The following is a 13,811-nucleotide window of genomic DNA, read 5'->3' as shown; positions in this document are numbered from 1 at the left end:
TGTGTGTGTGTGTCAAAGGCCATTAATAGTAAGGGCAACCACCATGAGTAGAAGGCAGAGTAGTTGTGGAGGAGGAGGAGGGCAACAACAGTCCAAAAAAGTGTGTGTGTGTGAATCTTGGTAAGTCCAGTGATAAAGTGAGCACAAGTCAGCAGAGAGAGAGAGCTTTCCCAGTGGAGTGCTACGGTCCTGGGTTATCTAAACCGTTCAGGATTAAGACGACGCACTTAACTGAGCACCTGGACCTATGTGGTAGAATCAAAATGTGTGTGTGTGTGTGTGTGTGTGTGTGTGTGTGTGTGTGTGTGTGTGTGTGTGTGTGTGTGTGTGTGTGTGTGGGGGTGGGGGCGGGGCTATAGGGTTATATAAAGGAGGGAAACGTTCACTGTTGTTGGATGGTTGGATGGTCACAGGATTCCGTGGTGGTCCTTCGGGTCGGTCGGTCGGTGGGGTCAAAGGTCACTCCGAATCCCGCTGGACCTCCGAGGCGTCGGCTCGGCAGATAGGACAGGTTCTGTTAGACTGAGAGAGAGAGAGACAGAGAATGCTAGTTTTATATATGTATGTGTGTGTAGGCGCGCGCGCGCGTGCGTGCAAGTGATATAGAAGTCATTGGTTCCCAAACTTTTTTGTGTCAAGGACCCCCAAATCAACATTTATTAGGCCACGGACCCCCCATTTGAAAACATTATGCCAGTGACCCCGATAAGGGATGATTTTTACAGCTCTAGCAGTGATTCCGAAACATTAACTTCATGGACCCCCAAATGCACACGCATTATGCTACGGACCCCCCATTTAACCCATTTTGGGTTAAATGGGGTTACATTTTGGGTTAATTGGGTGCTTGTAGGTCTGCTATTTTTGAAAAATCGAAGAACGACTGACATAGAAACCTAGCCTTTTCAGAAAACTGTCAGGATGTAGAAGACATTTTTAGAATCTGATCTCATGTCAAAATGGGTTAAGTTGGTGTGTCCATAAGTGTAGTCACTCCACTTTGGATTTGTAGGGCAGTCGGTATATGCACGTATAATACAGAAACCATTAGGACACAATAAATACTTGTTTGGCCTGATGGTTGGTTCACTGCAGCCATTTAAAAAAATCATCAATCACAGTGCTGACATAAAAGAAGTGAAGGATGACTGTGGTATTCAAGTCCAGGCACTTACCTTAAGCCACTTGTCTACACACTTGGCATGGAACTCATGGTTGCAGGGCAACACTCGTAGCAGCTGGCGAGACTCAAAGTCACACATACACACCACGCACCTGCAAGACAAAGACGAGGCTAGCGTTAGCACAATGCCACCGTTACTGTACGCGTCGGCACCAAAACGCAGGAATGATACTCCTGGAAACACGGGTTTCATTTATTTTCAGTGTGCGGTGCTATTAAGTTACGATTTGTAGAGTTCAACTAGATTTAGAAATTAGATGTACTAGACTAGAGAGATCACTGCTCTTCAGCCAACGAGGAGGCTGAATCCATTGCTTCTCTGATGTGAAAAGCACTGGACTGCAAACAACTAAGAAGGCACTGGAGCACATAGAAGGCACTGGAGCACATAGAAGGCACTGGAGAAGCAGTACAAGAAGAACTGCCTCTTCAGACTCTGATGAAGATGCAGTAGTGTTTGTTATAGCATCTCTCTGGTCCAGAACTCTGTTAGTCATGAGCAACTAGATATGTTGGCGAGAGACGATGGGGTCACTTTCACTCGTACACACACACACACACACACACACACACACACACACACGCACACACACACACACACACGCACACGCACACACGCACACGATACTCACAGAGTTTGTTCCGACTGGTGGTTGTTGGGGTTGAAGCGGTAAGATGGAAGCTGTTCTATGTCGGCCTTGGTGAGCCCACGAGGCTTGGCCTCTCCTAGACGCTCAGCTAGGTTCAACAGAGCCTGGAGGAAGGGAGTGAGAAGTATTAGCAGTCATTAGTGATGTTATTTACACAGCCTGCAAGGGAAAATTCTCTCTAGTTGTACTAGAGTTAGGTATTAAGTATTTAACAGGTTAAGCCCCATGTTATTCTTCGTCATATGACAGTGTCATGTAGCTGAAAAATAGCCGATCTACAAGCTCACTTGTTTGACCACTTTAACATATTATATTATTATTATATTTAACATATTATATTATTATTATTATTATATTTAACAGGCGTACCTCATAGTTCTCCACCTCTCCGTCATCCACATCCAACTCCAGGCTGATGGTGGGGCCGATGGTGGGGGTCACGGGGAGCATGGACCTGACAGGACATGACCCAAGAAGACACGTGTTACAACATGGACACAGTGGGGGTCACGGGGAGCATGGACCTGACAGGACATGACCCAAGAAGACACGTGTTACAACATGGACACAGTGGGGGTCACGGGGAGCATGGACCTGACAGGACATGACCCAAGAAGACACGTGTTACAACATGGACACAGTGGGGGTCACGGGGAGCATGGACCTGACAGGACATGACCCAAGAAGACACGTGTTACAACATGGACACAGTGGGGGTCACGGGGAGCATGGACCTGACAGGACATGACCCAAGAAGACACGTGTTACAACATGGACACAGTGGGGGTCACGGGGAGCATGGACCTGACAGGACATGACCCAAGAAGACACGTGTTACAACATGGACACAGTGGGGGTCACGGGGAGCATGGACCTGACAGGACATGACCCAAGAAGACACGTGTTACAACATGGACACAGTGGGGGTCACGGGGAGCATGGACCTGACAGGACATGACCCAAGAAGACACGTGTTACAACATGGACACAGTGGGGGTCACGGGGAGCATGGACCTGACAGGACATGACCCAAGAAGACACGTGTTACAACATGGACACAGTGGGGGTCACGGGGAGCATGGACCTGACAGGACATGACCCAAGAAGACACGTGTTACAACATGGACACAGTGGGGGTCACGGGGAGCATGGACCTGACAGGACATGACCCAAGAAGACACGTGTTACAACATGGACACAGTGGGGGTCACGGGGAGCATGGACCTGACAGGACATGACCCAAGAAGACACGTGTTACAACATGGACACAGTGGGGGTCACGGGGAGCATGGACCTGACAGGACATGACCCAAGAAGACACGTGTTACAACATGGACACAGTGGGGGTCACGGGGAGCATGGACCTGACAGGACATGACCCAAGAAGACACGTGTTACAACATGGACACAGTGGGGGTCACGGGGAGCATGGACCTGACAGGACATGACCCAAGAAGACACGTGTTACAACATGGACACAGTGGGGGTCACGGGGAGCATGGACCTGACAGGACATGACCCAAGAAGACACGTGTTACAACATGGACACAGTGGGGGTCACGGGGAGCATGGACCTGACAGGACATGACCCAAGAAGACACGTGTTACAACATGGACACAGTGGGGGTCACGGGGAGCATGGACCTGACAGGACATGACCCAAGAAGACACGTGTTACAACATGGACACAGTGGGGGTCACGGGGAGCATGGACCTGACAGGACATGACCCAAGAAGACACGTGTTACAACATGGACACAGTGGGGGTCACGGGGAGCATGGACCTGACAGGACATGACCCAAGAAGACACGTGTTACAACATGGACACAGTGGGGGTCACGGGGAGCATGGACCTGACAGGACATGACCCAAGAAGACACGTGTTACAACATGTACACAGTGACTGACACGGAGAATAGCAGTGGTTTATCATACATCATCAATTTCAAATAATAACAACAATATTGTCCCCTAGAGTCTGTTGTTGTTGGAGTATTTGCACGTGTGTGGAACGTGTACCGTACGCTGCATTTACATATCTATAAGCATTAGGAGCAGTGGCTTCCATTAATATGGCACCAAGGGAGCACTAAGAAGGGAGGGGCTTTTCAGAGTACAATCTGACATATCTGCCGGCACTCTAGCGCCTGTATTTTGAAGAATTCCCCGGCAAAAAAAAAAGTGTTAATTGTCTTGGCTTTGACACTTTAGGGTCAATCCCAATACTTCCCCCTTCACCCTTCTCCCCGTAGACAGGGGCGAGCCGAGGAGGGCGAACCGGTCACCTTCCCGGTTCCCAGGAATTTCTAAGGATTCTGCGCATTTGGGAATGTTTATATTGTTCTTCTTTTAATGATTAAAGAGACCACTTACAGGAAGTAAGGCAGTAAACTTGGGTGATAGGGCGACGGCGGGACGGGCTGCTGAGAGCGGTACCGCCGTCCTGTGATTCGCCGAGGCATGAAGTGAGGGTAGGGCTGTGAGAGAGGAGAGAGAGAGAGAGAGACATACATGTTCATTTAACACTAAACGGGTGATTATATTTTTTGTAATTTTCATAATGTTGTTGATGTCTGAGCCTGAGGTGGGTAGGGCTTTTCAGTACCTGTATGATGCGCAGTGACATCATAGAAGGTAGGTTTGTTTCCCTTTTTTTCTACAGGCAGGTGTTCAAATTTCACCCGTGTTTAGTGATAGAGAAAAATCCCATACACCCACAATGCTGCCCTAACCTGACTCCGCCAGATGGGGCAGCAGAGAGTACACTGGGTTAATGCTCCCCATGCCCACATGCTAAATATAGCCTACTACTGACTGTGAGGTGCTTTGGATGCATGCATCCACTAGATGGCGTATGCTAGTTGAGCAATGTGTTATTATAAACCAGTGGTTTTCAACCCTTTTCATATCTAGGTCCATTATGTATTCTGCATTTGAGCCACGGACCACCATTTGATGAGATTTAGCCCCAAAACGTAGAATATTTTGTTGTCGTTGCCACACGTTGGATAAGATTTTGTCCACAATTCCATGCTGTATTGCTGTTGGTATCATAGGACATTATAACAGGCAAACAATTATTCTACGTTATCAATAATTTAACTCTTGAGTTATTTTAACTCAAGAGTTAAAGAGCTATTACGGGTCCATTTGGTTACCAACTGTCCATTTAGCTGGGGACCACCTGGAACACCTTCAAAGACCACTGGTGGTCCCCGGAACACTCACTGAAAACCAGTGTTATAGATTATTGTGTGCGTATTTACCATTGTGAAGAGCTCCTGCGACAGGGGGTCGTGGTGCGAGAGGAACTGGAGCGGTGTGGAGGGGGGCAGGGTGGGCGGGGGCTGGTGGTGATGGTGGTGGTGGTGGTGATGGTGGTGGTGGGGGTAGGTGAACCCCCCGCCCACCTGCATGTGCTCGCCCAGGAGCTCCACCTCGTTCTCGATCCTGTGCAGGGGCTGGGGAGGACACAACGGATACGGTAAGTACTGGGGCTGGGGAGGACACAACGGACACGGTAAGGACTAGGGATGGGAAATTAACCGGTCATTACATTACATCGGCTGATATTGGCCTTAAACAGTTCTGGCACTCACCGATCGCGGCTGTTGCGTCTGGAAGGGCAGGAAGTGTCCGGGAGGAGGGGGGAGGTGGGGGTGGTGGTGGTGGGAGAGGTGGGGCGGCGGCGGCAGCAGGAACTGTGGGTCGCCGGACAGCAGCGAAGGGAAGGCGTAGGGCACGGGCAGGTGGCCCAGCGAACAGGCCTGGAGCATCTGAGAGGGACGGGGAAGAAAAGAGTTTGAGCACAATGCAATAATACATGGTAAATGGTGCATTTATATAGCGCCTTTATCCAAGGCGCTTTAGATTGTGCATTACATTCACCCTTCACACACACATGCATACACCGATACCGGAAACCATGCAAGGCACCAACCTGCACATCAAGAGCAATTAGGGGTTCAGTGTCTTGCTCAAGGACACTTCGACAACACTAACTCTGGGGGAGCCCAGGTTCGAACTGGCAACCTTGCGGTTACCATCCGGCCACTCTACCCCCTGAGCCACCGCCGCCGCCGCCCTATGTACACTACTTCCTTCACAGGTGTCACCGATGATACTAATTATTAAGGCTCTGTTCCATTTAGTGTGCAGTGGGGTTCTCAAACCATTTTAATTTCAAGGACCCCAATAACTCTGAGAGTGTAACTCTCAGAGTTACAGACCCGTACGGGTCCATTTGGAACCCAGTCAAGGACACCTTGAGACCCACTGGTGTAGCAGAGTGTTTCCAGTGAGCTAAAACGCACAACAGCAGCACCCTGACTCTGTTGGAACAGAGCCTTCATTGGTATCAGCGGTAACACCCTGACTCTGTTGGAACAGAGCCTTCATTGGTATCAGCGGTAACACCCTGACTCTGTTGGAACAGAGCCTTCATTGGTATCAGCGGTAACACCCTGACTCTGTTGGAACAGAGCCTTCATTGGTATCAGCGGTAACACCCTGACTCTGTTGGAACAGAGCCTTCATTGGTATCAGTGGTAACACCCTGACTCTGTTGGAACAGAGCCTTCATTGGTATCAGCGGTAACACCCTGACTCTGTTGGAACAGAGCCTTCATTGGTATCAGCGGTAACACCTGTGAAGGAAGGAAGGGAGGAAGTTCTTTCCAAAATGGCTTGTGTGCACGCTGGAGCCCATCAATGTCAGTTTGGCCTTTCTAACGTGTGTCCCCGTACCTCTCCACAAGGTGGCAGCAAATACCAAAAAGAATACATAAAAAAATTAAAAGAAGCTCTCAACAGTCTGGTTTCAAAAGCAAAACAAAACCTCACTCAGCGTTTTCCTGCCCTGATCATGTAATTTGCCATTTATGTCGAGACCGGAGAACAGGCAGCGCACAGGCCCCAAATACTGAGACCGGAGAACAGGCAGCGCACAGGCCCCAAATACTGAGACCGGAGAACAGGCAGCGCACAGGCCCCAAATACTGAGACCGGAGAACAGGCAGCGCACAGGCCCCAAATACTTAACATTTGCCAGGGTTTGGTGGTTTGATTCTCGATGCTGGCCACCCAGGCCAACACGCTAAATGTACTGTAATCATACTATGAGTTGTTTTGGATGCAAGCATCCACTAGAAAGCTTTATGCCATTTCCCTGCCCCAATACTGGGTATGCGCATGGATAAAGTGAGCAAATCGAGTGGCAAAGTGAGTTTAACATTTTTTTTTTTATGTACAGTATGGGCTGTCAAGGCCAGAAAGTCGGGGTTTTTTTGCCACTCAGTAGGTGTTCCCACATAACCTCCGGGTATGAGGATGATGATGTCATGTGCACACCCCCTTATCGTGTGATTTGCTTTTTATGTTATGTTGGTTCCGAGAGGCTAAATCATCAAATGGTGGTCCGTGGATCAAATGCCCGAATAAATAAATGGGCCTTGATATGAAAAAGGTTGAAAACCAACTGCTTTTAGACTCTCTTTCATGCCAACTGCCATCAGACTCTATAATGCAAATGCATAAGAACTGCCTCCCCAAAGTTTGCTTATGGTCCCATAGTGGTCCTGGTCTAGTGTGCTTATGGTCCCATAGTGGTCCTGGTCTAGTGTGCTTATGGTCCCATAGTGGTCCTGGTCTAGTGTGCTTATGGTCCCATAGTGGTCCTGGTCTAGTGTGCTTATGGTCCCATAGTGGTCCTGGTCTAGTGTGCTTATGGTCCCATAGTGGTCCTGGTCTAGTGTGCTTATGGTCCCATAGTGGTCCTGGTCTAGTGTGCTTATGGTCCCATAGTGGTCCTGGTCTAGTGTGCTTATGGTCCCATAGTGGTCCTGGTCTAGTGTGCTTATGGTCCCATAGTGGTCCTGGTCTAGTGTGCTTATGGTCCCATAGTGGTCCTGGTCTAGTGTGCTTATGGTCCCATAGTGGTCCTGGTCTAGTGTGCTTATGGTCCCATAGTGGTCCTGGTCTAGTGTGCTTATGGTCCCATAGTGGTCCTGGTCTAGTGTGCCTGCCTATGTCCACTTGTGTTTACTTGTGTTTATTGTTTTTCTATCTGTCCAGCTTGATTTATGTGTCACATTGTGCTGTTGTTCCCTTTGGGGATTAATAAAGTATATCTCATCTCATTTCCATGGATTATATTGTACAATGTTAACAGTGTGTGCTCAGTGCTCACCGGGTGGTAATGCTGTCCGGTGCTGAAGACCACGCTGCAGGCAGGAGGAGGAACCTGTTGGGAGGAGCAGACGGGGGGGAGGTGCTGCCCGCTGCATAGAGGAGCCGCCAGGCCGTGTGGAGGGACCGGCGTCACCGTGTAGGAAACCGGTAGGCTGGCCTGCTGCAGCTGAGGAGAGGCAGGGGACAGAGGAGACGGCCGTTAGGAGAGGCAGGGGACAGAGGAGACGGCCGTTAGGAGAGGCAGGGGACAGAGGAGACGGCCGTTAGGAGAGGCAGGGGACAGAGGAGACGGCCGTTAGCGTGTTAGAGGGGCAGGGGACAGAGGAGACGGCCGTTAGGAGAGGCAGGGGACAGAGGAGACGGCCGTTAGCGTGTTAGAGAGACAGGGGACAGAGGAGACGGCCGTTAGGAGAGGCAGGGGACAGAGGAGACGGCCGTTAGCGTGTTAGAGGAGACGGCCGTTAGCGTGTTAGAGAGGCAGGGGCTGAAATCCTGTAAGAGAGCACTTGGTCCAAAATAGCGAAAATAGCAGATCTACAAGCTCACAACGCGTCGCGCTGCGACGCCTTGTGAGCTTGTAGATCTGCTATTTTCGGGGCACAACCCAGCACTCTTTAGCTAGTGGAGATGTTCAAAATGCTGTGTTCAAGTTACGAAGGAGATGGCAAAGACGAGTACAAAACAAAAGTTCAACACACTGCAAAACTGCACTTGCATGTTTTTCAGTAAAAAAGCACTTTCTTTTTGTCTCATTTGTTTGCAAACAAGTACTGTTTATATGTCTGATATCACTGAAATAAAAAATAAAAGTCTTGAGTGAGAATTCTGAGAGTAGTATCTCACACTAAAACCCAGTTTTCTCAGCTTCCAAAGAGGCAATTTTTCTGAAACCAAGCTTTATTCAACGGACAATTCTGGGCAAAGTAGAGTAGTAGATGACTAACTGTGGCACTGAAGGAGTTAACGTCATGCACTCAAGTCTCTCTCTCTAGCCAAAATTCCAATACCCCAAATCTCGGCCACTCACTCGCTCGCTCACACTCGGGTCACTCCAGCATGCTGGTGTTACTGCTGCCAAAATTATGTGACCATCTCGTGGACTTACTGTACATGGAGGTATTTATTTAAATATGTGACCTAAATACAGCTAGGTCGAACTCTGCTAATGAACAGACCACAATGATTTATGTTCGGACACCGACATGTGATCGTCTACACCAGTGTTTCCCATACTGTGGTGCGTGCGCCCCTTGTGGTGCGTGCGCCCCTTGTGGTGCGCGAACGTGCAGTGACACTCTGTGATTATTTGCCATAATCATATTAAAAATGTATAATTTTCAGCCAAATACAACAAGACTTAGCTTTGGGGGGTGCGTCAGCTAGGTCAGGAGGTAACAGGGGCCGAGTATGAGTGAGCGAGTGACCGAGATTTGGGGTTTTGGAATTCAGCTTCTCTCTTTCTTTATCTCCCTCATACACGCAGGAAAAAAGGTATTTTTGCTACTACGGTAATGCAATGTGGCCCTCTGGAGTGAGAGTGGAAATGTAGAAGTTCAAAGTTTACCACCCCTTAACATAGGCCAACACACACCTGTTCGTGCAGGTCCATGACCATGGCTCCTTGCTGCTGTTGTATGGCATGCTGCTGTTGCTGCTGCTGATGGTGGTGGTGCTGCTGCTGCTGGTGGTGGTGGGGGTGGTGGTGGTGGTGGTGGGGGTGGTGGGCGGCCGGGTGCAGCAGTCGAGGCAACATCGCGGGGGGGTGGAAGGCCCGGGGCTCCTCCGACACGGCCCCCCCTCCTCCCGTCAGGGGGGCCTGTCCGTACACGTTGGGGGGGGCGTGGGTGGCAAACGTCTGGTGGTGGTGGTGGTGCGGCGAGGGGTGGGGGTTGTTGTTGTTGCGGTGGTGGTGGTGGTAGTTCTCGTCCTGGAGCTCCGACGGGGACAGGCGGGGCCCGGGGCCTTGGGGAGACGGGTGGGGGGGGTGATGGGGTATGTGGCGGGCGGGCCGGGAGAGACGACCGCGCTGGCGCCTTGCCGGTGGGCTGCAGCAGGGGGGAGGGAAACAAAATCACACAGATTTAGTAGAGCAACGCTGAAATGAAACCATGGAATACAACAGTGGTTTTCATCCCGCTGTTCCGGGGACCACCGGTGGTCCTTTTATTGAGGGGGTTCCAGGTGGTCCCCAGATAAATGATGGAGAGTTGGTAACCAAAATAAAATGGACCCATGCCCTTGATGGCAGGGAATTATTTTGTTAACGTTTGACTCGCTTTAGTGTGTGAGATGCCGTGTCTCTCGTGGCTCAAGTTCGCTAGAGACGGCGCCCCTCCGTCGTGGTCTAGAGACGGCGCCCCTCCGTCGTGGTCTAAAACCATACTTTAGAGACGGCGCCCCTCCGTCGTGGTCTAAAACCATACTTTAGAGACGGCGCCCCTCCGTCGTGGTCTAAAACCATACTTTAGAGAGACGGCGCCCCTCCGTCGTGGTCTAAAACCATACTTTAGAGAGACGGCGCCCCTCCGTCGTGGTCTAAAACCATACTTTAGAGAGACGGCGCCCCTCCGTCGTGGTCTAAAACCATACTTTAGAGACGGCGCCCCTCCGTCGTGGTCTAAAACCATACTTTAGAGAGACGGCGCCCCTCCGTCGTGGTCTAAAACCATACTTTAGAGACGGCGCCCCTCCGTCGTGGTCTAAAACCATACTTTAGAGACGGCGCCCCTCCGTCGTGGTCTAAAACCATACTTTAGAGACGGCGCCCCTCCGTCGTGGTCTAAAACCATACTTTAGAGACGGCGCCCCTCCGTCGTGGTCTAAAACCATACTTTAGAGACGGCGCCCCTCCGTCGTGGTCTAAAACCATACTTTAGAGACGGCGCCCCTCCGTCGTGGTCTAAAACCATACTTTAGAGACGGCGCCCCTCCGTCGTGGTCTAAAACCATACTTTATCGTCCAAAAAAATCCTAGTTCGCGGTTGTTGGAAAAATAACAGCGGCAGTGGGATGCGAACCCGGGCAGCTGGATTCGTAGTGTAACGAGTAGACCATTATACTAGCGGGTCGGCTGGCAGAAATGGTTTCCCGGCTGTGGTAGAAGGTGAGAAATGCCCACCCTCCCCCCACACTACTAGTAGGAGGGGGGCCAATCAGAGGCAGGCGGGGGCGGGTCTTTCTTGTGCTGCAAATGACATCGACAGGGACCCCATTCTATTCCGTCGATCATTATGTCATAATTATATCCTTACCTGCGTCTGTGCCTGGCGGGCGTGTGGCACCTCTCCTGGTGGTGTGTGTAGTGTGTGTGGGGGTGAGGCGGGGGTCTCCGGTTGGGGGTCCCCAGCTCCCAGGGCCGGATGGGGGGAGACGGCGTGGAAGGAGACGGCGCCGCAGACGACGACAGCTGCTCCAGAACCGACTGACTGGACAGCCTCTGGCGCTTCGGACTGGGACTGTCCTCACTCTGTGGGATTGGTGGGGGGGGGGGGGGGGGGGGTACCGTGATTAGTGACGATGTCAGTCAAATCAAAACTATTATTTAATTTCACACTTGAAAAATCTCAAAAGCGTTCACAGGGCATTCATTCATTGTCAGGGATCCAATCAATCAATCGATTTAGTTCCGGCTTGGATCAATGGAACTAAGAGTTCTCAAGGCTTAGAATGCATTGACATTTTGTGGGATCAATTTTATATCATCATCTTAAATGTTTTGTCAATAATTTGTGGGCCCACTTGCTCTAACGTCACGGCTCACCAGGGGGGCCTGTTCCAATGGTTGAATTACTACTGATTCATAGAGTACTTCTCATACAATCTAATAAAACACGATAAACAAATCACGAACAGTGAGATCAAAGACAAGGGACAGTGAAACACAAGAGATAGCAGAGAGACACCATGTACACACTTTACACAGCTAGAAGCAACATGAGTCAGAGAAGAGAACAAAAGTCAAATAAGATCAGATACGATTTGAGCTGCAAGATTGAAGCTTGGGATCAGAGTTGCAAATACGTGCATCATTGTGCTAGGAGAGGACACCTCAAAGAGTGTAGCGTTAAGAACTAACAGATAGAACATCATTGTGCTAGGAGAGGACACCTCAAAGAGTGTAGCGTTAAGAACTAACAGATAGAACATCATTGTGCTAGGAGAGGACACCTCAAAGAGTGTAGCGTTAAGAACCAACAGATAGAACATTGATTAAAATAGAGATAATAAGAAAAACCCATGTAAAAAAAATGACAAAGATTAAAATTTAAGGCTAACGGAGTCTAATAACAGCCCGGGTTCAAAGCGAGGCTGAAAAGGTGTAGTTTATTTTTAAACGCTTGCGTTTAAAAATACCCCGACATTCTCAGCGAGACCCTTTAGATCCTCTGGGAAGCCGTTCGTTCCAGCGCGGCTGGGACGATCCCGGGGTGGAGAAGAAAACGACCGTCTGTCAGTCATACGTGTAACCAACCAAATAAATCAATTCAACGTGCTTTACATGCCTTCTGGTGCACTATTCTATTCAATATATTACTATTGCACAATCACACACTACTGCACTCCTTTGTGACTCATGGCATTTCCTCCGCCCCGTGTGTATGTGTGTATGCGTGCGTGCGACTGTGCGTGTGTGTACGTGTGTTCATGTGGGAGCAGGCCAGTGAACAGAGTTCTGTGCATGCGTCGGGACTGGGAGTGTTGTTACGCCACCCGGGCTCAGAGGCCTGGGGTGGGGGGTGTTTAACCCATTTAGGCCTGGGAACCATTCTACAAATGTCTTCTAAATCCTGACAGTTTTCTGAAAAACCCTATGTTTCTATGTCAGTGGTTCTCAAACACTTTCATGTCAAGGACCCCCAGTTTGACATGCATATTAGTCTACAGACCCCCATTTAATGGTGTTTCTATCTCTGGGACCCCCAATTTATATTGTAAAAGCAATGTTAATTTAACTCTGAGAGTGTACAAATGGAACCAAATGGACCCGCGCTACGAGCTTGTAGATCTGCTATTTAAAACATTTGCTTCTGTAGAACGCCACAACGGTAAGGCCTTCCGGTCTGATTTTCGGATATGTTATAGAGCTCCCCGAGACGCACGCGTGGAACTGTAGTACGTCCTCAGGCGACCTTTCTAGTCGACATGGCGCGCGCGAACGTTCCACTACACAGAGTGGCGCGCTACGAGTTTGTAGATCTGCTATTTAAAACCTTTGCTTCTGTAGAACGCCACAACGGTAAGGCCTTCCGGTCTGATCTTCGGATATGTTATAGAGCTCCACGAGACGCACGCGTGGAACTGTAGTACGTCCTCGGGCGACCTTTCTAGTCGACATGGCGCGCGCGAACGTTCCACTACACCGAGTGGCGCGCTACGAGCTTGTAGATCTGCTATTTAAAACCTGGCGCGCGCGAACGTAAAAACCTTTGCTTCTTTAGAACGCCACAACGGTAAGGCCTTCCGGTCTGATCTTCGGATATGTTATAGAGCTCCGAGACGCACGCGTGGAACTGTAGTAATGTTAGAGTTCACAGAAGACATGTAAATACAAGTAGTGCCGCGCTGTAAAATAGCAGACCTACAAGCTCACAGCGCGGCACTCTGTGCCACTTGTTGGTCTGCTATTTTTGGAAAATCTCGATAGATAATTTTGTGGGTCCGTGACATGTACATAGTGGCCCTCTGGAGTGAGTGTGGAACTATAGTGACCCTCTGGAGTGAGTGTGGAACTATAGAGACCCTCTGGAGTGAGTGTGGAACTATAGTGACCCTCTGGAGTGAGTGTGGA

General features: G+C 49.9%; 1 protein-coding gene across 1 annotated transcript; it reads right to left on the bottom strand.

Annotated features, from left to right (window-relative positions):
- Nucleotides 1–280: 280 nt before the first annotated feature.
- LOC306922184 (E3 ubiquitin-protein ligase RNF38-like) lies at nt 281–12,481 on the bottom strand (the record flags this gene model as incomplete). Its single annotated transcript, XM_079499580.1, has 11 exons — nt 281–522; nt 1,176–1,275; nt 1,816–1,937; nt 2,203–2,287; nt 4,208–4,311; nt 5,101–5,331; nt 5,434–5,610; nt 8,022–8,189; nt 9,615–10,068; nt 11,275–11,489; nt 12,377–12,481. The coding sequence occupies 11 exons, from the start codon at nt 12,479–12,481 to the stop codon at nt 460–462; spliced, it is 1,824 nt and encodes a 607-aa protein (XP_079355706.1). The 3' UTR covers nt 281–459.
- Nucleotides 12,482–13,811: the final 1,330 nt, after the last annotated feature.

This window comes from Electrona antarctica, assembly GCF_951216825.1.
Source record: "Electrona antarctica genome assembly, chromosome: 4".
Classification (NCBI taxonomy): Eukaryota; Metazoa; Chordata; class Actinopteri; order Myctophiformes; family Myctophidae; genus Electrona; species Electrona antarctica.
This window is presented reverse-complemented; position numbering and strand designations above follow the sequence as displayed.